General features: G+C 36.2%; 1 protein-coding gene across 1 annotated transcript in view; it reads left to right on the top strand.

Annotated features, from left to right (window-relative positions):
* The window catches only part of USH2A (usherin), a 949,135-nt gene that overhangs the window by 60,246 nt on the left and 862,202 nt on the right, over positions 1-26,687 (top strand). The window contains exon 3 of the mRNA XM_004700145.2: positions 3,762-3,894. Coding sequence (XP_004700202.1) covers positions 3,762-3,894 — 133 coding nt within the window. The remainder of the gene's footprint in view (positions 1-3,761; positions 3,895-26,687) is intronic.

Here is a 26,687-nt window from a genome sequence, read left to right as displayed (position 1 = left end):
AAGATTTAGGTACACCCAGAAACAGTTCTGAAGGAATGCTTGGCCATCTCATTTAGAAATACCAGCCCCTGAAAACTCTGGGGAACACAATTCTACTCTGGCACACCTGGGGATACCCTGAATTAGAATTGGATTGATGGCAAATGGTTTGTAAATCAGGACTTGGAAAGTATTGCGAATTCTTCCTTTAAAAAATCTAATGTACTCCAAAAGGCTCAGTACAGTGCATCACGGCTGTTGTTGTTAATATGCTAAGAGTCAGTCTGACTCATAGTGACCCTATATACAACCAAACAAAACATGACCGTGTCCTACGCCGATCTCACAACCCTTCCTGTCTGAGCTCATTATTGTGGCCACTCTGTCAATCCATCTCCTTGAAGGTCTTCCTCTCGTTGGCTGACCCTTTACCAAGCCTGGTGTCCACTTCCAGAGACTGGCCTCTCCTGTCTGAACTATGTGAGTCCAGTTTCATCATCCTTACTTCTAAGGAACATTTTGAACACTAGAAAAAGAAGTAAACCCAGCATCAATTTGTTTTTCTGATAGTTAAAGATATATTTAATATTCCTCACCAATATGATAATTCATAATTCAGAAGCACCCATTCCTTTTCAGGCTTCCTTAGTCATTACATGCACATGAAATTGGTCAAAATAGCAATAATGAAATAGTGCAATAAAATATAAAACACCAAGAAAGTAAAAACCTGAGGATCACCTTCTCTGCTTTCTTTCCGATATGTGTTTGGATGAAGGGGTCTCAACTTTTTTTTAAAAAAACTGTTGCTGGTTTTGCCACTTCATTCATTCAAGCTCCACCAATAAAAATTTCAAGTGCCTCTAATTCTCCTAGGGGCAGAGGACGAGACTATGAGAAGTTGCCTTTAGCGGAAGGCTTTCTTTTCACAAATCAGAAATTCCATCATATATATTCCTATTCTCCTAAATAACTGTCGAGGGGACCATCCGGATGAGCTATTGCAGAGAGCCACCTGAGCCTTCACGGTTCCAATGCGATGGGGCTCCAGATCAGAATTGTAAAATAGTTTAGAGCAGCTTGGAATATAAAACATGGGGCAGGAAACCAAAGGAGATTTAATCTTATTTATAGAAAGGTGGTTGTTAGGGGAGGGGACAATGGAATAGAGTGTCTTGGGATTACCATTAATCACTTTTTAAGTACCAACAAAGTGAAAACATCCACTGGAATTCACTGCAAGTGACACAGAATTCCTCTACTAAGCAAGTATGGGATGAGTTGATAAAAAAGAAGGAGAAGAAAAAAGGTCTTGAACTCTTGACTACAGATATAATACAGTGGATACAGAAAATCAAAACGTGCTTTCTATCTGACTCAAAATAAAGGTGCACTTAAACTTGTAAAAGACAACATTTTTATTTGAATGATATGACAGAATTGTCACAGGAGTGTTACCTGCTATAAAGAAAGCCCAAGAATTATTACCTTTATTAGACCAGTGACACCGAGCTTTAGCCATACATTTCTAACTTCTGTCCCTCTACAGAGACAATTTTCTTTTCTTAAATAAACTGTCATGCTAGTGTTAATATATTGTTGGTTCTCTCATGCTCTGAGAATACTGCTGATATAAAACATGTATATGTTAGATTGGTAATAGTATCTTTAGTGTAGCTGACTAGAACAAATGTGTTTCCCTCATGGCTGTGCTAATGTGATAAAGGAAAATTGGCTGTTCATCAGCTTTTGGCTGGGTAAAGACAGTAGAGATGGAACCACATTCTTTTTTATGCATTAATACCACCGAGAACTTTTCACTAGTTATATTTCATGTGCCTGCATGTTGTGCGAAAGATGTTGTAAAACATGAGATAATGCTACAAATAACAAAGTAGAAAAGCCTGTATCTTTTATAATGATAACAGTCAAACACCAAATGACAGTAACAGGCTGTAAAAAATGGGGTGCAAAAAAAGAAAAGAAAAGCAGCCCTACTCCCCAGCAGAGAGGTATATATCCAGGTATGTGCTTTTATGCTTGTTAAAGCTTTGTTTTAAAATTAAATAAAATGTAGCACTGGCCCAGAAAAGGCTCAGACTTTAGAATATGGTTAAAATGAAGACATGTTGATTATAATGGAGAAAAGCCACATTCGTTATTTTATGAAGAACTAATATTACCAAGTAATAAATATGTTAACTTCCAGAGATTATTTTGTGGGAAGAGTGAAAAGATGGCTTATTAAAAGGATTCATAAGACAACCTTTCACACAATGAATTAAATATAGCTGAGAATAGATATGTGTCTTTACTAATTATTGAAAGGATATTTTATTAGAAACAGCATTTTGAATGCTATGGTATGATTTTTAAATCAAAATATTCAGCACTGCTAAACTTTCTGTGGTAAGTCACTGCCTCACTGTTTCTCTACGAAGTCATTCATTGGCCGTTTCAGCAATCGTACTGGGGCGGAGGTGCTCAAGGTGATGGCCAAGCAGCTGGACGGTTTATTCAGAAAAACATGCCATCATGAAAGATTTTGTATAGACACCACAAGTGACGTACTCGACATAAAATCTGATGGCATTATATTGGCCATTTTGGGATTTTATCATACATGCAGAAATTCAATACTTTTTATGGGACAATCCATGGGTCTTTCAGAGGCATGAGGTAGAGCAGGCTGCCTTCCTCTTTTCAAAAATCAAGCTTTGTTGGAGCACAGGCATGCCCACTTGGTTAAGTATTGTCCACACAGTACAAGAATTGCGTCATTGTGACAAAGACCATTTGGTCTGCAAAGTGAAATGATTTGCCCTTAAAGAAATGATGTTTATTCTTTGGCCATTTAGAGAAAAAGTTTGCTGATGTCTTCAGTAAATAGCTCTTATGTTGCATGATGGATTGCCCCGAAATGCACTTGGCACATTTCTTAGTTCTTCTATATTGTGGAAAAGCAGTAAAACATTTCCTAACTGGATACCAACACCTCAAAGGGGTCAATATTGCAAGAAAGACCATCTACTGGAAACTACCTGGTTTTGAATAATCTCTTCTCTTTGTATTTACTTTGTCTTTACTCTGGCTGTGACAAAGGTAATGAGTATCTGCAGATGATATAATTGCAAAAATCCTAATCTCTCACAGCAATCTAAGCTACTGCATAAACCAGCACATCATTTTATGTATATCCGTGAATGCCCTAGGAGATACCACCTGTCTTAGTTATTTAGTACGAATGTGACAGAAATACCACCAGGGGCTGGGTTTGTAGGACAGAAACTTATTTTCACAGGCTTTAGGGGAAGGCTCTTTTCCTGTTGTTTCTGAGGGAACATATTCTTCACTTTCTGTAGACCTGATATTCTTTGATTCTTTGTCAATCTCTGTGTGGCATTTATCCTCCCTTCTGTGTTCGTTTCTCTTGCCTTTCTATAAAACTATGTGACCATACTAACGTAACAAAGAGAACTCAATTTACTCCCAGATCAGAGGACACAGACAACTGCAGGGATTAGGGTTCCAGCACATATTTGGGAGTGGGGAGGAGGGAGGCACAATGCAACCCCTACCCCACCGTCGAAGCACAAGATCACAATACTTAGAATGAGGAAAACACAGATACATTACTGATCCATCAAAAAATTGTTTCTACTTTTCTCACCTGCAGTAAACGGAGAAGGAGATAATTCTAGAATGCTAGCTAAGATATAGTCATTATAAAAATCAAAGTTTATGTACCTAATATATGGTGTAATGGTATTTATTTCTTACAGGTGGATCAGAAAAAAATCAGTTTCTTCATCAATGGTTTGGAGGAGGATCATGCAGCTTTTGATGCAAGAATTCTCCGTGGTTCAATTACCAATACTGCTTCTGGTACTATGCAAATCGGACAGAGTTTAAATGGTAAGACTCTATCATCATAATGCTATTTACCTCACCCAATTACACTGTTCCAAAAAATAGCATCAAGCAGCATTTAAAAATATTCAGGGGAGCTTTAAAACTACTATATCATATGTCCTCCAGAAACAGTAATGAGAGTAATGATTCCCTGAGTGTATGGGAAGTAAGGGAGGGAAGGGGAAGAATGGGGAGCTGATAGCAATGATGAATGTATAACCCTACTTGAGGGGAACGAATAGCAGAATTTTAGGGGAACAGACACATTGGATGGTGTAAGATACAGCAAATAATAATATATCATATAATAATAAGGGTTCCTGGGAGGGGGGTTGGGTCTGGGAGGGAGGGGATAAAGGGAACTGATATCAAAGAGCTCAAGAAGAAAGAAAATGTTTCGAAACTGATGGTGGTAGCAATTGTACAATTATGCTTGATCTAATTGAATTATGGGCTGTTATAATATTTGGAAGCGCTCCCAATAAAATGATTAATTAAAAAAGCAAAAATCTTCTATATTAAAATAATTTCTTATAGCAAAAACCATATGTGATCTGTATTTTTTCTTGTTATTTTTACTTCAATGGTAGATATTATTGCAATATAATACTTAAAATATTAGCTAAAAACTAAGAAGTAATGTTCAAACATGGAATAAACTGGATCCATGGTTCAAATATTCTTTTTTTAAAAATTATTTTATTGGGGGCTCGTACAATTCTCATTACAATCCATCCATCCATCCATTGTGTCAAGCACATATGCACATTTGTTGCCCTCATCCTTCTCAAAACATTTGCCTCCCACTCTAGCCCCTAATATCAGTTGCTCATTTTCCCCCTTCCTCATGAACCCTCCATAGTTCATAATTATTATTTTGTCATATCTTACACTGTCCGACATCTCCCTTCAACCACTTTTCTGTTGTCCATCCCCCAGGGAGGAGGCAATACTTAGATTCTTGTAATTGGTTCCCTCTTTCTACCCCACATTCCCTTCACCCTCCAGGCATTGCCCCTCTCACCACTGATCCTGAAGGAGTCATCAATACTTGATTCCCTGTGTTTCCAGTTGCTATCTGTACCAATGTACATCCTCCGGTCCAGTCAGATTTGTAAGGTAGAATTGGGATCATGATAGTGGGGCGGGGGGGGAAGCATTAAAGAACTAGAGGAAAGTTATATGTTTCATCATTGCTATCCTGCACCCTGATTGGCTCGTCTCCTCCCCCAAACCCCTCAGTAAGGGGGTGTTCAGTTCAAATATTCTTCACCCCAAAATAAGGAACATTGTTTAAGAAGATGATTGGTATACTTAGATAGACCATGGATATATGAATGAATCGTGGGCTTGCGCTTTATTCTGGTCCCAATCTAAGAACAATTAGTGCTTATGGCACAGCCTTGCTTGATTCTCACCCTCATGAATAGATCACTGAAGTGGGTGATATAGCAATGTGTGGTGAAGAAACTAGATGGTGCCTGGCTACCAGAAAGAATAGTGTCTAAGAGCTTAAAAGCTTGTCTTCAAACAAGCAAACATCTAAGTGAGACATCCAATAGGACCAGATAGAAGAAGCACAGCGGCTCAGTGAGCTCTAACCACCACCACCACAATGGTGTAGAGTAAGGTCAGCCTACTACAGCCAAAGGGCCATATCTGGATTATGGCCTGACTTTTATCAACACGGTTTATTGGAACCCAATTGTGCCTGTTTAGTAAAGTATTATATAAGACTTCTTTTATGTGACTACAGGTTAGGTGAATAACTGAAACAGAGACGATAAGTCTTTTTAAGCCTTATATTTGATGTATGCTACCTGGCTCTTTACAGAAAATATTTGTCAATTTATGAATTAAATATGGTCTAATACAGTGAATGTTCCATTTCTATTTAAAAATCATGTTTCTTTTACAGTTGTTCACTAGATTGTTTTGTATGTTTCAATCATTTTAATTGTTGAAGTTTTAATTGTGTTTTTAAAATCATCTATATTCTTGCAGATTTCTTTTGCGGGATAGTAGAGTTGTGGTTTTCTCCGAAGTCCTTCCATTGAAATTTAAAATTTATCAAATCTTCCTTAAGTTTTATGAATTCTGCTCTATGAGTTTTGAAGCTTTGTGATTGGGTGCATTCACATTTAGGATTCTTATGCCTCCTAATGAGCTGACACTTAACAACAAGACATGCTCCTCAGACTTGGCTTGGTGCCAGGGAGACCTCTAGTAGCACTGTTTAAAAGCTGACTTTGTCTTATCCTAATGCAGCCACACCAGTGTTCTTCTGCCCAGGGTTAGCATATTTTGGAATCCGGTTTTTCCAACGGAAAATAGTTCCGTTGGAAACTTCAGGATCAGTGGTGAGAGGGGCAATGCCTGGAGGGTGAAGGGAATGTGGGGTAGAAAGAGGGAACCAATTACAAGAATCTAAGTATTGCCTCCTCCCTGGGGGATGGACAGCAGAGAAGAGGGCGGAGGGAAACATCGGACAGGGTAACTTATGACAAAACTATAATAATTTATGAACTAAAATAATTTATGAACTTTTTATTTAGGATACTTCTCTTCTAAGCAGCATATAATTGACTTTCTTTTTTAATTTTTAATATAGATTTCAGTAATCTCTGTCTTTTAATCAGTTTTATTAGAAATTTTGAATTTCGTGGGTAATAAATGCTTTTTACTTTTATACTGATTACTCTTTTCTGCTTGGGAGTTTATGTTGATGTGTCGTAGGAGAGTGTGGAACGCTGGTTGCACAGTGGTTAAGTGTTCAGCTGATAGCCCCAAATTCAGCAGTTCAAACCCATCAGGGATTCCACAGGAAAAGATGTGTTAATCTGCTCCTGTAAAGATTAAAGCCTTGAAAACCCCAGGGGGTAGTTTACTTGATCATATATAGTCACTAGGTGTCAGAGTTGACCTTCCAGTAATGGATTTTTTAGAGAATAAAACAAATAATTTGAACATATCACTTGTCACATAGTAAATGTCTAGTAAGAGGAAGCTATTATTAACCTCTTTGAACGTATTTTGAATTGTGAAAGAGGAATTAGATATCTCTTCACAGGATTATTGTACGGATCAAAAGAGGGGCTGTCTAGCAAAGGTTGTATTGCTTTCATACTCTTAGATTAAACAAAAATCATACGAATAAGCAATAATTTAAAGAAGCTATACATTTAGAACTAAGCTTGGTTCAAGTAATTGGAATATTGAAGAATTTTATAAATTACCCAGCATGAAAATTTTCAAATAACATATTAAATCTTGTGAGCCTTATTTCAATATTTAATCCCCATTAATATTTCTAAAATGTTTTATTGCACCAAACGTGGCTCCGAGTATTCAATAGTGCTATAAATTTGTCGACTATGCACTGTGGAGCTGAAATGACTTGCCTCTGTCCTCCTTCCCTACACTCAACATCGAATTCATACTTTAAAAGTCCTGAGGGTGCTTTGTGTTTTTATACTGTGTCAAAATACAATTTTGATTTTTATTCGAATGTGCTTATCTGAAAAAGGACTTATTTCTAATCCTGTTGAGTTCTTATGTTATAATTGTCTCTGAAAAGTTCTGAGCATCTGAGAACCAGAGAAGGAAAAGGAGATTTTAAAATAATTTTTATCTTTATTCTATCAATTTATAGGTACAGTTGTACCTACTGTATCTTTTCTCTAATTAGAGATGGCATGTAGACTGGCTCATTACTTCTGCCTAATGAGCCAGGCCCCATGCCACCTCTCTAATCATAAAAGAGATAGGTACAGAATGTTCCCATGGACTTAGTATAAATCATTTTCTTTCTCTTGCTTGCTCTTTTGTCTCTCTCTCTCTCTCTTGATAAAAAAAATTAAGTCTCTGTCCTCCATACTTTTGTCTATATCCAAGATGTTTTCATTCCGAAAAAGTCATTGTGCAAGAGATGACTGTGAGCCGAGTTAAAGTTAGGCTCATGCAGTGCCGGGCCGGCTGTCACTGCTTTGGCACAGACTCTGCTCAAACTGTGCTTGTCCAACGAGAGTGCCTAGTGGCTCAGGAAATGGTTTGTTCTTTCCTCGGTGAACCTTACTGCGGTGCCTTGTCTCCACACCCAGAAAGCAACAACTTGCGTGTTGGCTGCAGCAGAGCTTTGTCTTTGGTTTTACCACTAACTAGCAAAACAGTTTAGAAAATTATTTTGTCAGTGATATTTCTTGTTCCTGTAGGTTTGGTCTCTGTTGCCTTCAGGAAATTTCTCAATGGATCAAATAAACTCCTTTTACTGAATACTGCAATTTGTCCGGGCTGATTTTGAAATGTATAAAGAGAAACACCTTGTTGCTGCTGTTAATTGAATTTATACCACTGATATTTATCAGTTCCTTTTAGGATAATTTTTCCAGCAGCAGATTTGTTTTAATGCTTGAAATTGGGTATAGACCCTAGGGGAGTTGTGATAGCTACTTGCTGGAATAAGGCATCCTGGCAGTGCTGTTGGGTGAGGCTTGGACTGCTAATTGCAAGGTCAGTGGCTCTAACCCCCAGCAGCTCTCTATGGCAGAAAGATGATGCTGTCTTTCCTTGTAAAGTTCAGAAAGCTTCAGACACCCTATATAAAGTAATTGTGCATCAGAATTCACATGATGATAGTGGATGGTAGGTGGGTGGTGGTGGCATGATGGGTTATGCCTTGAGCTGCCAACCACAAGTTCAGTGATTCAAACCCACCAGTTAGTACAAGGGAAAAAGATGAGGCTGCCTACTTCTGTACAGCCTAGAAAACCCAAGGAGGTAATTCTATTTTGTGCTACGGGGTTGCTATGAATCAGAATAGATTTGATGGCAGTGAGTTTGGCTTAGAATGTCATTAGTGGGGGCTGGAATCTGCACTAGGGAGCACAAAGTCACTGTGGTAATATACTACAACAGACTTCCAAAATTTAGATTAAAAATCTAGCAACCGTGTGATTCAAGGTTTTCTTATCAGTGCTATTTCACCTGTCAAAAGAGTTCTGACTAAAGATACAATGAGCCCTGGTCACTGTAGTGGGTTACACTTTAGTTTGCTACCCACAATTTCTGCAGTACAAATCCACCTGTCGCTCCTCAAGAGTCTTGGAAACTCACCAGGGAGTTCTACACTGTCATACAGGGTCACTATGAATTGGAGTCCCCTTCAGGGCACTGAATTGAGTGAGACTAAAGATAAGATACTTCTACATTGCATATTTGAATTTATGTATCATTTTCTTTAGAAATCCATTGGTTATTAATGAGTCAATAAATATTTTGTAGAATATGAATACACAAAAGAAAAGGGTTATTAATAGTTTAGAAAGATATATATATAACAAAATGTTAATCAGAATGTTAATGATACTAATCTCTATGAATGTGATTACAAGTAATTTAGACCTTAAAACTTATTTTCAGTATAATGTCCAGCTTTATCCATAATCTATATTATTTTTAAATAAGTTACAATATTTTATTTTTATTTGGCAGTGAGGGTTTTTTGGTTCTTGGTTTATTCCGAAGAATATTTAAAATATTCAAATATTCACAAGAATAATGCAAAAGAAAACATCTAGTTTTCTTTTCTTGTCATGACTTTATCTAATTTGGGTGTCACGGCTCTGTTTACCACTAGAATTAATTAGCATGCATCCCATCCTTCTTTGTCTTCTTGAAAGAGTTTTAAAAGTGCTTGGTAGAATTCTCCAGAAAAACCACGTGGTCCAGAACTTTTTGTTGTTGTGATTAGGTGTTTGATCAATAGTTCTCAACTTGTTATGGATCTGTAGAGATTTCCAATTTCCTCTTCAGTGGGTTTGGGTACTTTCAAAGAGCCGACTTCTACTTCTGTTGTTTCCATTATTTTTTTGTTTTTTATTTTATTTATTCATGCTCTGATCTTTGTTATTTCATTTCTTCTGGTCGCTCACTACCTTGAGTCACTTCTGAGTCACAGTGATCCTGAGGGACAGGGCAAAAGTGCTCCTGTGGGTTTCCGAGGCTGTAACTCAGGACAAGAGTAGAACGCTTCCTCTGTCTCTTTCTTCTGGCAGGTTTAGGGTTAGACTGTACTTCTCTTTCTAGTTCCTGGAATTGTGGAATTTCCAACTGTTATATTTAGCAATACGTCCCTGAATCCTTTGGACACCATTATGTTCTCATGCTGGTCTTTTCTTTGTCTGAATTAATACAAATGATACTATAAATTATATTTGACTTTTCAGTCTTCTTTTGTTTATAACAATTGTGTAATAATGCATGCATATATTAATTTTATATGAGTATATATTGAATTTGTTTTTGTTATCTGCAATGGTAATTTTCTTTGCATCATATTCTTCTGTGGTTCAAGGACATCTAGAGTATATATTTATACTGTTTATTGATGTATGAAAACACTATTAACATTAACAATAGCAAATACTGGAAACCCAATATTTTCATCATGAAGCCCTTATTTGTAAATTTTTTTATGAAGCCCTAATTATAGTGAAAATTAAAGCATATAAAAAGACAATAAAACAGAAAACCTGCCTTGACTCTCTATGCTAGAGCCAACATTATTTTAAATTTCTGGGTTTTTCATTTGTTTCATTAATTTCTTTATGAATAAAATGTTCTTTAGTGTCACACTGAAGTGAATCTAGATTAGGTAATTAATCTGATTCCGTTGTTCATAATTTTAATTCTTCATAGGAATGATGAAAAAGCCATCACCTAAGGCATAGTTCAGGAGCCCTAGTGTCCTTGGGCTGCTAACCTCAAGGTCAGTAGTTCAAAACCGCCAGCTTGTCCTCCGGAGAAAGATGGGACTTTCTACTTCCATAAAGAGTTGCAGTTTCAGAAACTCACAGGATCACGTCTTCCCTGTCCTATACGGTCACTCTGAGTGGACATCAACTTGATAAAAGTGTGTTTGGTTTGGTTTTGGAAGGCTTAGTTGAAAGGAGCCAAATACGTTGTTTATTATATCACATTGAGAGTTTGTTTCTTATATATGTGAATCTATTGCCAAAATGGTCAGTCTTTTAACTTTCCAATTTTCAACAATGAGAATTCTCAGTTTGATATTTTTCCCCCAAACATTTTACTCAGAAATTATTTTCAATTCTTTGTGACGTGTGTGGATATCTTTACTGAAAGCCATATGTGTAGCCCATTATTTTATTAAATTTAATAGTTCAACCATATCAATCTTTAGCACAGTCAAATTTAGAACATTTTCTTTTTCCTATACTCATTTGTATTCCATTTTGATAAAAATATACACAATAAAATATGTACAATATTCCCAATTCATAAATATGCACAAATATATTCTCCAATTCAACAACTTATACATAAATAATTCAGTGCCATTGATTATATGCTTCCTGTTGTACAACCATTATTAAAATCCCTCTCCTAATTATTTCACTACCATTAAAATGAACTGTCACCCTAAGCAAAGCAGAGACTCTTCCTTCTTCACCCAGGGTAACAGAGGTCAAGTTTGATTTCTTTTCTGTTCCTTATTCGTTTTCTTGATATAACATTTCCTTCCATGTTTAAGTCACTGTTGAAAAGAGTTGTATGTACATCATCACACACAGTTCAAATGCCGCCCCCATGATAAACCGTTGCATCAGTATTGTTTCTATGCATCCACTCCTTCTGTGTTTATTAAACTGGGAGACTTAACAGAAACTAAAAAAAAAAAAACCCAAAAGAATCAGAAATTAGAAAACAACAATAATAATAATATAAAGATAAAAATATGGAGTAAGAAAGAAAAGACAACCAGCAATATTTAAAAAGACAGAGAAGAAATTTCTTTCTTGGAACAATTGGGAAATATTTGAGCCTACAGCAAATTCAGTTTAAGTTCAGAGAGAGGTCAACTGACCAACTATCATATTTTAAGATGTTCGTCCATCATAGTGAAGTTTATAATAATCTCTGCCTGATAATAGAGCTGTTTGAGCCCCTCCCCTGTAACTAGAGGGCATCTGCAGTGGTTTTCAACCTGTGGGTTGCCACCACTTTGGGGTTTCACAGGGGTTGCCCGATTCATAACAATAGCAAAATTACAGTGATGAGTAGCAATGAAAATAATTTTATGGTTGGGGGGAGGGTCACCACAACATGAGGAACTGTAGTAAAGGGTCACAATATTAGGAAAATTGAGAACCACTCTGTTAGAGGCTTAATCTGACTAGATACTATGCAGATGGATTTTGGGTTCCCACCAACTTTCTATAAATTGGGTGTGATTTAAACTCTGATACAACCAAACCAAACAAATAAACACCTCCCCCCTCCAAAAAAATCAAAACATTGTCCATTACACCCTTGGGGTACAAGAAAATTGCATTGATAAAAACAATAATTTATACCATGACATGGAGTTTAAGGTACTGTCGATGTGAGGAGTTTTTTGTGTATTGTCCAACTGCAAGCTGCAACCCAGGAGTTATGGCTTTGTACAGATTGATGTCTTAACTGATTGAGCCCTGTTTACTTAGAGCATAGAGGGTTGGTGTGAGAGGAAAATTTCCTATTTCATTTCTTGCAAGGGCAGACCCTTGCCTCTCAAATAAAACATGTGATGTTAATACAAAGGGATTATTGGGGTACTCAACCTGTGGTGGTTCTGTAGCCCTTTACTGTACTTCAAATTCTCATTCCAAAGTTTTTTGGTTAACAAGGATAGAGCTAGCCTTAATTATTTAGTCCGTCGCTATTTTCATTTCCTTTATTTAGCATTTAAAGTAGCATGGAACAGTTTAAGACAGGTTAGAATTGTTCCATTTTCCTATCGGTGATAATGTTGAGGTAGTGGAAATTGATGACTTTGAAATTTCAAAATGTACGTAAGCAATGTTTGAATATTATGCAAGTTAGACTCCTTTTCATAGTTTGCATTTACATTTGTCCTTTTATTTCTGTTTTCAAAGGCTTTTTGTTATTAGGTTGAACCACATTACATTTTCACTTTTGGGTCGATGGTAGCTGCTGTTAGGTGTTATTAGTTCGGTGATGACCGGTAGCCACCCTATGGACAACAGAGCAAAGCACTGATCGGTCTCGCACCGGCCTCAGGATGGATCTTCTGTTTGAGCCCCTTATTGTAGCCCTTTGTCAATCCACCTTGGTGAGAACCTTTCTCTTTTTCACTGCCTCTTTACCTAGCATGAGGTCATGATCCAGGGATTGGTGTCTCCTGAGAACATTTCTAAAGTGCACGAGAAAAAGTCTTACCAGCATTGCCTCTAAGGAGAATTCTGGCTGTACTTTGCTCAATTAAATTTGTTTTTTCTTTTGACAACCCATGAGGCTTTCCATATACTTCACCAGCACTATAATTCAAACCCATCGATTCTTCTTCAGTTTCCTTTATTAAATGCCCAACTTTCACATGCATATGAGGCAATGGAAAGTACCAGGGCTGAATCAGGTGCACTTAGTCCTGCAAGTAATGTCTTTGCTTTTCAATACTCTAAATAGGTCTAGTGCCGCAGATTTACCTAATGCAAATCATCTTTTGATCCCTAGACTGCTTCTTCCATGAGCAGTGATTGTGGATCCAAGCAATTCAAAATACTTGACAACTTCAATCTTTTTCCATTTATCATGATGTCACCTATCGATTCACTTGTGAGGATTTTGTTTTCCTTTACATTGGCTTTTAATCCATACGAAAGGCCACAATCTTTGATCTTCATCAAGTGCTTCAAGTCCTCCTAACTTTCAGCTTGGAAGGTTTTGTCATCTGCGTATTGCACATTAATAAGCCTTCCTTCAATCCTGACATCACATTCTTCTTCCCATGATCCAGCTTCTCTGATGGTTTTCTCAGCACACAGAGTGAATAAGTGTGGTGAGAGGCTACAACGTGGACACACACCTTTCCTGATTTTTAAACCATGTGATATGTCCTTGTTCTCTTCCTACAGCGGCCTCTTGATCCACACACAAGTTTCACATAAGCACAATGGAGTATTTTGGAATTCTCATTCTTCTCAAGGTTGTCTATAGCTTGTTATGATTCACACAGACAAATGCCTTGGCACAGATAGTCAATAAAACACAAGTAAGCCTCTTTGTGATATTTTTTTCTTTGAGCCAAGAAATAACTGCCATCATCAATGATATCGTTTTGTTCAACTTCTTATTCTGAATCCATCCTGAACCAATGTACTGCTGCAATGGTTGTTGGATGATCCTCAGGAAAATTTTATTTGCGTGTGATATCAAAGATAATGTTCAATAATTTGTACATTCTGTTGGTTCACCTTTCTTTGGCATCGGTAAAAATATGGATCGTATCCAGTCATTTGCCCAATAGCTTTCTTCCAAATTTTCTGGCTTAGGCGAGTAAGTGCTTCCAATGCTTCATCACCTTGTTGAAACATTTCCATTAGTATTTCATCAATTCCTAAAGCCTTATTTTTGGCTAATGCTTTCAGTGCAGCTTGAAATTCTTCCTTCAACACAATTGGTTCTTTCTCCTATAGGCTACCTCCTAAACGGGGGAATGTTGACTAGTTCTTTTTGATACAGTGACTGTTTTTTTTCATCTTCTTTTTATGCTTCCTGCATCATTCAATATCTTACCGATACAATCTTTCAATATTCAACTCAAGCTTGAATTTTGTCTTGAGTTCTTTCAGTTTAGGGATATGCTGAATGTGTTCTTTCTTTGGTTTTCTAATTATAGATCTTTCCACATTTTATTACAATATTTTACTTTGTCTTCTTGAGCTGCCCAATTGAAACTTTCTATTCAGCTCTTCTTCGGCTTTGTAATTTCTTCCATTTGCCTTATCAGTTCTACAATGAACAGCAAGTTCCTGAGTCTCTTCGAGGTCTACTTTGATCTTTTCTTTCATTCCTGCATTTTAATGACCCTTGCTTTCTTAATGACTGATGACTTCAGTGTATCGATGTCCTCCACAGCTCATCAGGTTCTGATATTAGTGTTCAAGGCATCAAATTTGTTTTTCAGATGCCCTTGAACTTCAGGTGAAATAGAGTCCAGGTCATACTTAGGCTCTTATGGACTTGTTTTACTTTTCTTCTGCTTTATCCTGAACTTACATAGGAACAATTGATGGTCTTTCTCACAATGGCCTGATTTTAGCTGCTGCTAATTGAGTTTCTCCATCTTCTCCTCCCACATGTAGTCTATTTGATTCCTGTTTATTCCATCTGGAGAAGACCATGCGTATAGTCACCTTCTCTGTTGTTACAAGAAGGTGTTTGCTATGAAAACTTACAAAAGTATAGCATGCGTTCTTCAGTTTCATTACAATCACCAAGACCACGTTTCTCCAACTACTGTTCCCTCCTCTTGTTCCCCAACTTTTTCATTCCACTCTCCAATAAGTTTGATTAGTTTTTGATGGAAGACTTTGGTAGAATTCTTCTGTTTCTTCATGACTAGGTTTCATGGTTGGTGCATAAATTTGAACAATAGTTCTATTGATTAGATTTCCATGAGGGCGGATAGATATAATTCTATCAAGATAGTATTTTATTTCATGATTGATTTTGCATTATCCTTTTTGACAATGAATGCTACAGCATTTTTCATTGTGTCATTCCCAGCATAGTAAATAATATGATTTTCTGATTCATAATGGCCAATACTAGTCCATTTCAGCTCATTAATGCCTAGGATATTGATCTTTATGCATTGCCTTTCATTTTTGACCAGTTTCAATTTTCCTGGATTCCTATTTCACACATTCCAAATTCTGATCATTATGAAATTTTTGTCAGCTGTTTCTCTTTACCTTGAGGCATGCACCATCAGCAAACGAAGATTCTGCAAGCCCCGCCCCTGAAGGCTCTACCCCTTTCCCTCGCCCCTCTGAGAGAGCAACTCTTCTGCAGTCCTATTTCAAGTGCACTTGTCCCACAGGGGCCCATCCTACAGTTCGAGCCCAGCCAATGTGCTCCTCCCATTCATTAGACCTGCAGTATCTGACAAGGTTTCGAAGCTATGTATAAGATCTTCAGCGACTCCTTCCTCCAAAGTGGACAGCCGACTTCTTCTTTTTTGTCTGTTCTTAGTCTGGAAGCTGCAATGGAGCCTGTTTGTTCCCTTTGGGCACCCCTTCTGGCATTTGACATACCAGTGACATAGCTTCCTGCATGACAGCAATACAAAAGCCATCACAGTCAGACAGACTGACAGAGAAGTGGTGGTTTGACAGGTTAAAAATGGTCAAATATTATTTCAAGTGGTTCAATGAATATATTATTATTCATCGATAATATATCTAATTATCTTTATATTTTAAAATTGATATAGGTACAATTTCTCACATTCTGGCCAACACTACTAATTACTCATGCTTTATGATTCTATACATTCTAATTGATATGATTAGTAGTATATCATTGGGGTTTTATATTTCATTTCCCTACTGAAAATGATTTTGAGTATCTTTTCATGTACTATTGGTCATTTGAATATCTTCTTTGGAGAATTTTTATTAATAAATGTTTCATCATTTTAATAATTGAGTTATATGTCTTTTTATTGATATGGTATAATGGCTCTTTGTTTATTCTGAGCACAAAGTCTTCATTCTTCAGTTTGTTTTTCATTGTTTTGGTGGGGGGCCCTTAAAACATAGCCACTTAAAAACATTATTTTGATAATGTCCCATTTATCTATTCTTTTTGCTGCCTGTGCTTTTGAGGTAGGAGGGTCAGCTTCATTATTTTTCATGTGGGTGTCCATTTTTCTTAGCATCATTTATTGAAAAGACTTCTTTACTCATTGAATTAATTTTTCCAAAAAATCATTTGGTTATAAATGTAAAGTTTATTTCTGGATTCTTAGTTATATTTCACTGTTCTACATCTCTGTCCTTATAGCACCATACTGTCTTCAATATTACAAACTTGTATAAGTTTTTAGATCAAGAAATGCCAATTCTCCTACTTTTTTCAGATAATTTTGGGTAGTTTCAATCTTTTGCATTTGCATATGCATTTGGGGATAAGTTTATCAATTTCTGTCTAGCAAAATCACCACTGACCTTTTAATAGGAACAGCATTAATCTATAGATCAATTCAAGGAGTGCTGGAGTGTTGACCTTTTAACAATATTGTCTTTTCTCTATGATCATTGATAGAGCATATTTACATTTACTTAGTTTTTTAATATCAATGATATTTTTTAGGTGCCTGTGTACCTGTCTAGCTGTTCTGTGGGAGAAAAATGAGGTTCTCTAATCCCCCCAAAGTATAGTCTGAGAAATCAACAAGGGCAATTATAATCCATTCTATAGGTTCATTGTGTGTAGGAATCAACTTGGTGACAGTGAATATTCTGGTTTTTTTGAGTGTACCTGTCATAATATTTTTTTAAAGTTTAATTTTAAGTTAAATATATTCTAAAACATTTTTTCTTTGTGATGTATTTGTGACTAAAATTTTTTTTTTCACTTTAATTTTTATTGCTTTTGCTAATGCAACTGACTTTGTATATTGATTCTGTGCCTTACAACCTTGCTGAAATTGTTTATTAGTTCAAGTCATTTTTAAATAGATTTTTTGTATATTTTTTTGTATACGGGAGATGATTTTACCTGTTTCCTTTCAAATATGGATACTTTCTTTGCTTATCTAGTTAAACTGACTAGCATCTGAGGAACAAGGCTAAATAAAAGCAGCAAGATGACACTTTGTTGTTTTGTTGTCGAATTTAGTCCTCCGTTGTGAATTGAGATGCTGCCCTCTGCCATTGTCAGTTCTGAATCAGCAGCCCTATATAGTTTTCTGAGGCTGTAAACCTTTGAGGGAGGAGATAATCTCAGTTTATTCCTGGGGAACAGCTGGTGAGTTTGAAACACCAACCTCATGGTTTGCAGTCTTCTGTTTACCTAAGAGTGCCATCAGGGCTCTGTACGTATGATGTTAGTTTTGGGTTTTTCCAAGCTTCCCTTTATAAACTTCCTTTGTTCCATAGTTCATTGACTGTTTTTATCATGAAAAAGTGTTGGATTTTGCCAAATACTTTTTCTATTGAGATGATCATTTTTGTCTTTTATTGTATTAGTGTCATATATTACTTGATTGGTTCATATGTTGAACCAATCCTGCATTCTTGAGTTAAATCCTCCTTGCTCACACTGTACAATCCTTTAAAATATTGCTGGATTAAGTTCATCAAAATCTTTTCATCAATATGAATAATGCATATTAGTATTGGTCTCTTATAGTCCGTTGTGATGGTTTCACAGAATGGGTTGGAAACGACTCTTCTGTTTTTTCAAAGTGATTATTTTAGGAAGGATTCACTAAAGAAGCAAAACCCCTGCTGGCTATATATACAAATTTGAATCAAGAAATAACCCACACAGTTGGAGAAGCAGGCAAGTGCATGTCCAGACAATTTCAAGTCTTGGACCAGATATTAGGCTGGCGGCGTTTCCTGACTCTTTTACTTTGGGGCTTGATGAACCCAAGGTCAACAGGAAAACTAGAGGGTGGTAGCTACAGAGGTGAATGAATCCAAGGCCGGTAGGCCAGAAGTAAGGCTGTGCTGATTCCCAGAGTCTTGGGCAGACATTTGGCCCAAGTCCACATAACCAGAAGTCAATTAGTTAGATTTTCCACAGTGTCCATTTATATTGGAAGCAGGCCACACCCTTATGGAAATGTTAGGGCTGTAACCTAAGCAAGGGAATTGCACTCCACCCTAATCTTATCACTGACTAGCTGCTCCTAGTGGATCCCATTATAGAGATAAGTACATTGTGTTCAGTCACATCATGGGGAAATAGATTGCCAAACTGCTAAGAATCCTGGTGACGTTAACTTAACAAAAAAGCTAAACATCACAGTGCTTGAATAGGATGAGTGTTAATTTTTCTTTAAATGCTTAGTAGAATCAATTTTCTGGTCTGTTGTTTGTTTGTTTTTTGAGGAAGATATAGTTTAATGATTATTAATATAATCTCTTTACTACTTAAATTTAGATTTCCATTTCTTCTTGAATCTGTTTGGTAATTGTGTCTTTCTGGGATTTTTTTCCATTTTATCTAAGCTATATAATTACCACCATAAAGTTTCTTGTAGGATTCACTTTTAATCTTTTTAGTATCTGTAGCATCAGTGGTAGTATTTCTTCCTTGTTTTCATTATTTTAGTAATTTGAACCTGGTGTCTTTCTTTCTTGGTCAGTCTAAGTAGAGGTTTTTCCATATTGTTGATCATGTCAAACAACCAATTTTTATCTTGCCACGTTTCTTTATTGTTTTTGTATTCTCTATTGCATTTGTCTGCTCTGATTTTCATAATTTCGTGCTTCACACTTGATTTAGGTTTAGTGTGTTTGTTCATTTATTTTTGCTTGAGAGCTGCAGCAATACGTTACTGATTGTCTTTGTTAGTGCAGGTGTTTAGAGTGATACATTTCCCTCTGAGCATTGCATCCCCTGTATCTTATAGGGTTTAATATTTTGTGTCTTAATTTTCATTCATTTAAAAGACTCCTTTTTTTCTTGTAATTTCTTCTTTTACCTATTTGTTAATAGGAATATATTGTTGGTTTTCACATGTTTGCTAATTCTACAAGTTTCTTTACCTTATTAATTTCTAATTTTACTTCACTGTATTGTGAGAACATATTTTGTATTATTGCAAGTTTTAAAAATTTATGAAGTAATTTATGGTCTATTATATTGTCTACCTTGAAGAATGCTTCATGTGTACTTGAAAAGAATAAAGTCTTCTGCTTTCTTATTATATGCCTAAGTATTTATTCCATTATTAATGACACTAAATTGAAGTATCCATTCTTATTTTTGAATTATATATTTTCCCTTTGTTACTTTTTTCTTTTTGTGCACATTTTACTGTTAGATGCATTTATGTGTATCAGTAACTTGAAGGAATTATAAATAAATAATACATAGGGATTCTAATTAATGGTTTAATTTATAATAATATTGTCAGACTCAATATCAATTTAATAGAAATAGCATACAGCAATTTTACTCCTATATAATTTTGTTTTCTCCTCGTACCCTTATGCTATCATTATCGTACAAATTCCGTCTTTAAACATTGTGTGCTTTAAGCATATTTTTATATTTATTTCTATATGAGGCTGTGATTTAAACCCAGTATGAGAAAATGCTTATTAGTAATACAATAATATATATATATATATTTACCTACGTTACTTTTTTATTGCACTGTATTTTCTCATGGATTTGATTTGCTGTTTAGTGTCCTTTTATTAAGCCTTAAGACATTTCAATTCTTTATCAGATCTTTTAAAAAATTCATATTATTGGGGGATCTCACAGCTCTTATCACAATCCTTCCATCTATCCATTGTGTCGAGCATGAGCCTGCTTCTTTATCTGTTGTTGTGGAGTAGGTCTGCATGTGTCATTTCTCTCTCTCGTCTATCTTGAAATGTCTTCATTTGTCTTTAAGGTCAAAAAGATAGCTTTCCTGAAAAATAAAATTTTAATTGACAGTCTTTTCCTTTCAGTGCTGTGAATATGCACCCACTGCCCCCTAACTTCTATGGCATCTGGTGAAAAATCTGTTGTTAACCTTATTGATAATCTTTTGTGTGATATGGTTTTTTTTCTCTTGTTTTTCAGATTTTCTCTATGTCTTTCTACCTCTTTATTATCATACGTCCAGGTGTGAATTAATTTGAGCTTATCCTACTTGAAGCGTGTTGAGCTTTTATCATATGTCGACTTTTCGTCGAATCTGAGAAGTATTCAGTCATTGATCCTTTAAATATTTTAACTGTTGCCTTCATTTTTTCTTTTCCTTGAGAGACTTCGATTGTGGATATGTGGGTATGCGGGACAGTGGTCCAGGTCTCTGAAACGCTCTTTATTTTTCTATAATCTTTTTTTTATACTGCACAGATTGAATAATTTAAAGTGCCTTGTCTTTAACTTTGCTGATTCTGTCTTCTGTCCACGCAAACCATCTGTCAAGTTCCTCTAAGACATTTTTCATTTTCATTATTATGCTTTTTATGTCCAGAAATTGTCCAGCTATTTTAAAATTGTGGTGTATACATATGTATATCATTTAAAATTTCTGAAATTTCCACATGTGAAATTTAGTGATATAATTATATTTCTCATAGTATCTAAACACCACCTTCTGTTTCCATATTTCATATATTTTAATATTTTTCTATTTATCCATAGTCCCATTTTGCTGAGATTATCATCTTACTTTTCTTTAGCACTTTAAATATATTTTATTTAGGTCTTTGAAACTAGTTTAAATAATTGATTTAAAGTCTGTCCAGTAACTTCAATGTATGAACTTTCTAGACACTTTTTCTATTGATTACTGTTTCTTCGTGTGTATGCACTACATTCTCTTATTTCTTAACATGGCTCACAAAGGCTTTTTGAAAACTGGACCCGTGTGTCCTATGGGACAACCATAGAAGCCAAGTTCCCTCCCTCTTTAGGGTTTCTTGTTTTTACTCCTTGTTGCTCTTGCTGCTCTTTGCTCTCCGGTGGGTTTCCAGGACTGATTCTGGACTGTCTGAATTTTTGTCACGTGGGCTTACTGAAGTCTCTGCTCAGCTCCATGACCATCAGCCAAAGAGTAGGCTGATATCTCCTTAAATGCCTAAAACCAATACTTTTTTGAGTCTGTTCCAAGGGGCTTTATATGTACTTTGGCATGTCTTGAACATTTAGCCAGGCCGGTTAGCACTCTGTTTCACCGTCCACTTCCTGCTGTGCAGAGCCAAGGGCAGACATGGATTAGAGAATACAAACAGCCAAGGTCTTTCTTTAATGCGTGCATATCCCCAGAAATGTATATATTACTATGAATTGGGGTGGTCTTCCATTTTCAATGATATAGCAGAGTTTTAAAGACGTCCTATAGACATGTCATTACCCGCCTTTAAGTCAATTTGTTATTTTTTCCTGCCATTGCCATCACTGGCAACAGCAAAGTTAAGCAGTTGCCATTGATTGTTTTCAAAAAAGACTGCAGGTGAAAATCATTGCACATGAGAGAAACTTTCATTCAAGTGTAATAAAGACAAGTCTTAGAATCCCCCTTCCCTTCCCTCCAGCATGCATTGCCACACAGGTCAAATAATGACATCACTCAAGAACAGAGCTTTGAAATACAGCTAATATCAATTCTGACCACTTCAAAGGTTGCTAAACTGCTTTTTTTCATTGTGATATTAGATCTATTCTTAGTATGACTATGGAGAAATGGAGAGGGAAATTAAATATGTCAAATTAAAATGCCGCATAGCTTCCTATTATAAATATTCAGTCATTTAAAAGATGAACACCATTTGGATTGTTAAAAGCCTTTGGTTGATTTCCATATTATAAAAACATCCATTTACCAGTGTCCTCATTGTTTTTACGATAGAGAAGGTTTTCAGTAGTCCTTGCACTGCCATTCCAGATAAAAACCTGTGATTTCTTTTCATCAGTGTTTTGTAGTTTTCACCTACAGGCATGGCACAATTAATGAGATCTATAAGTAATAATTCATGATTTGGGTGCTAAAATGAATGGTATTTTAAAAATATTAATTTTCAAGGGTTAATTGAAATGCAGATGAATTTTGTCTATTGAATTTACATCTTTAAATAACCAAATTCAATGAGTCCAAATAGCTTTCTGTGGTTTCACTGAGTTTCTACTTAGATTTTTCAACTGAGATACCATTTTATTTGTGACTAGAGATCATTTTAGATTTTACTTTCAATTTGAGTGAAAATTTTAATTTATTTAACTTTATTGCAAACCTGTCTATCCATTAATTTACAGATTTGTTTATTTACTCAACATTTTCCCCATTTAACTAATTTTGTTGCACCATCCAATTGCAATGCAGTGCTGCTTCTTCCCAGTCATTACCTATCTGTTTTACGATGAGTCAACTATGAGATCTTTCTCCTATGAGTCATGTCTACTTCCTAGATCAGTACATAATTCAGACCTATCTTTGCCATATGGATATTTTAAAAAGATGAATATATGGAATTAAACTTTTGGCAACCAGCAAAAGAATGAGTAAAATGTACCCCTCTGACTGTGTCCTTGAAATACATGATGGCATTTTCACTGCAAATTTCAATTCTCTTGTTTTGAATGGATGATTCACCATAACTATATATCTTTAATAAAATTCCCCCCACTTTTTAATTGATAGTCTTCCACATATAAATTCAGTGCCTATGGTCGTTCTATGCTCAGGCTCAAAAATTTAAAACTAAAATGGTTTCTAAAGATCATAAGGGCCAGTCCTCTTATTTTATAGATGATAAAATAAGTTTCCTTATTCCTCGCCAGCAGAGCTTCTCTTTATTATACGGGAACTGCGTTTGGGTTATTCGGCAGTTGAGAGTGTACCCCTACTTCTGCCACCCTCTTTTGACCACACCATGTTTAACCTGGATCAATGTGTTAACCTCCTACGGGGTCTCCCAGCTGCTATCTTTATGAGAGGCCACAGTATGCCCAATACTTGTTAATAAACTTGAGATCCTGCCACAACTGTACTTAAAGCTCTCTAATTGCTCCTCATTTAATTCAGAAACTAAAGTCTTGAAAACACAAAATGTTTACAGTAGACTATCAGGCAATTTTACAATTTGCACATACCTCAACCGATTCACAGTCTGACTTAATCAAACAATATCCTCTTTCTCCTGGTCTACCACCTTTCACATGCTTTCCCTTACTTTTAGATCAAATATCAATTACTTTAGATCAATTTATCAACCCTATTCCTGCAATCTTCCATCGTGTTCTCCTTGTTTTGATACCCACCCACCCACTGCCCTCACGTTTATTCCAACTCAAAATGACCCTATAGGGTTTCTGAGGTATGTAAATCTTTATGGGAAAGGATGGGATAGCCTTGTCTTTCTTCCACTGAGTGGATGGTCGAGTTGAAACACCACCCTTGTGGTAAGTAGCTCAATGCTTACCTGACAACATCAACAAGGCTCCTATGGTTGGATACACTCTTTCTGAAACACCGCCATCTTCTACTTCTGCAATCACCTGGCGTCTGTCTTAGGATGCCATGATCATTGGGGAAATCCCCTCCTTTGCAAGTTACAATATCTGATTTCAGATGGCTCTCTTTTGGAGGATCCAGGCATTTTTTTGCCGGGTCTACATTCTCACTCTTACTGTCCAATGCCTTTTTTTCCTCTTCATTAATATTTATTGAACATTTTACCTTGCTTCTAGAAATTTGACTGTGAGGTTGGACTAGATCAGTAATAAGATAACTATTAAAACTTTTTATGTTTTGTTAGATAATTTTATCTAATGTATATCTATTTAATAAACAAGATAAGTAGGTAAATACGTACTTATAGAAGGAACAGAGTGAAAGTGCTACAGGACCTCTAGGGGCATGGTGGTCATGGGACACATGCTGCAAACAATTGTTAAAGTATGAAAATTCCGTTAAAGGAACTATGATGGAGTACGAATCTCTGAGGAGAGGAGAACGTTAGCATCACCTTAGTGTGAGGAGAGCGCTTGGCCTGCAGGAGGCCCTGCACATGCTTTCGGGAGAACAGAACATGGGCGTGCACAGGATGACGGGAGGACAAGGGCCACGTATGATCCACCATCTCTTTTATCTCCAAGAAAACTGTGGTTCTTCCTACCAATATTATCTTTGTTTTACATCATGGTTCTAGGCTAACTTACATCACACCAAGTTGCCTGGGTTGCAAATTCATGGAATAAATAGCTTATCACCCCGGTTCTCAACCTTCCTACTGCCGCGACCCTTTCATACAGTGCTTCATATGGTGGTGACCCCCCAACCATAAAATTATTTTTGTTGCTCTTTCATAACTTTAATTTTGCTACTGTTATGAATTGGGTGAAAGGACTTTTCGACCCCCAAAGTGGTTGTAACCCACAGGTTGAGAACCGCTGGCTTCTCACTTTTTGTTTGTCTTAACTAATGATAAAAATTAAAAATTTAAATTGCAATAAAAATCTTGAGTTCAGTAAAGCTGTAGATTTGTGTGTATGTCTTCAGAAAAGTACAAGGATCTACATGTGATCTCCTCCCTGGGGGACAGACAACAGAAAAGTGGGTGAAGGGAGACATTGGACAGGGCAAGATATGACAAAATAATAATTTATAAATTATCAAGGGCTCATGAAGGAAGGGGGAGCAGGGAGGGAGGGGAAAAAATGAGGACCTGATGCCTGGGGCTTCAGTGGAGAGCAAATATTTTGAGAATGATGAGGGCAATGAATGTACAAATGTGCTTTACACAATTGATGTATGTATGGATTGTAATAAGAGTTGTATGAGCCCCTAATAAAATGATTAAAAAAGAAGAAAAGTACTTCAAGGAATCATTCATTTGTATTTACCTAGTTTGTATTTACCTACCTAATTCTGGTACCTAGTGATCATGTAGGGCAAAGAATTGCCTCTATGGGTTTCTGAGGTGGTCAGTCTTTATGGGCGTACAAAGCCTCATCTTTTTTGCATGAGTGGCTGGTGGTTTTGAACTTTTGCACTGCTGACCAACTCATCACACACCAGGGCTTATTTTTCACAGATAGGCTACAGGACCTTTCGGAGCAGGGAAGATAGAGCAGGAGGTTCCAGAGATTGCCTTCCTGTGGCCTTGGGCTGAGTGGTGTGCTGAGGACTGTAACTCAGGCAGGGAACGAGAGGTTGTATAAATTTTTTTCTTAGAATAAAGAATTAAAGGTATTCACACATATGAAGAAATAATCAGATATAATGTATTTGAGCTATTTTATTTAATGTATCACTCAATATTATATTTGCATACAATTTCATGCCACTCAATTTCACTCTTTTCTGGTCTTTAGTCTCTTCCTGCTTCTGAGATCAACAGCATAGGCTATTTGTGCTAATATTCCTCTCTCTGTTTTATTCATTAGATATACCCTCCCTCTGCCCTAGTTTTCTCCCAGGCACCGTCAAAAAATGTGGCCAAGGTAGATCAAACAGTCTTTAAAACATTGCTATCAAGGCAAAATGAAAACCAAATAACTAAATAAAGGAATATATTTGAGGAAATGGTGATTGGTGAATTACCATTAAGATGACCAATATAACCCTACTCCTCTCCCTGCTCCTCTTTTCATTGTGGTAAATACATATGTAAATGTGGTGCACATGATAAATGTATGAGATTGCACCAAAATTTTCTTTTTATTTCAAATAATTACTGATTAGACTTGTAACTTAGAGTTACCTTTTGTAGATCTCTGATGCAAACTTTATTTAGAAATTTACCTTCTAATCAAGATTTACTCCTTATTAGAATCATAATAATTAAAAAAAGACAGCTGTAGTAGTTGTCTTGTATCTTTCTGTCCCAGGATCTTCACCTTTTATATTTTAATAAATAAATCCTAAATTAATATTTTCTATATGGATTCTTATTATTATTTTGGTTGGTTAAACTTGCCATCTTCCTAGGTTGAAAAAGCTCATCTTCTTTAATGTAAATTTGCATGCTTGCTTGTAGCATTCTCATGAGGTGATGTCATTTGGAGACAGATCTAGAATACCATTGTATTATGCGAATTTATAGGTTTAGTATTAAGGTAGCAGAAGGACATTGGGCCTACACTCAAGTATTCCCTCAATAGAAGAATACTTTCTTCTATTAAATTGGCATTCTATGATGCTCACCTTTCTGACACAACCACTGAAGACAAAGTGGGTGAATAAGCAAATGTGGTGAAGAAAGCTGATGGTGCCCGCTATCAAAAGATATAGCGTCTGGGGTCTTAAA

This window comes from Echinops telfairi, unplaced genomic scaffold, assembly GCF_000313985.2.
Source record: "Echinops telfairi isolate 266 unplaced genomic scaffold, ASM31398v2 ScPeMD7_7424;HRSCAF=8462, whole genome shotgun sequence".
Lineage (NCBI taxonomy): Eukaryota > Metazoa > Chordata > Mammalia > Afrosoricida > Tenrecidae > Echinops > Echinops telfairi.
This window is presented reverse-complemented; position numbering and strand designations above follow the sequence as displayed.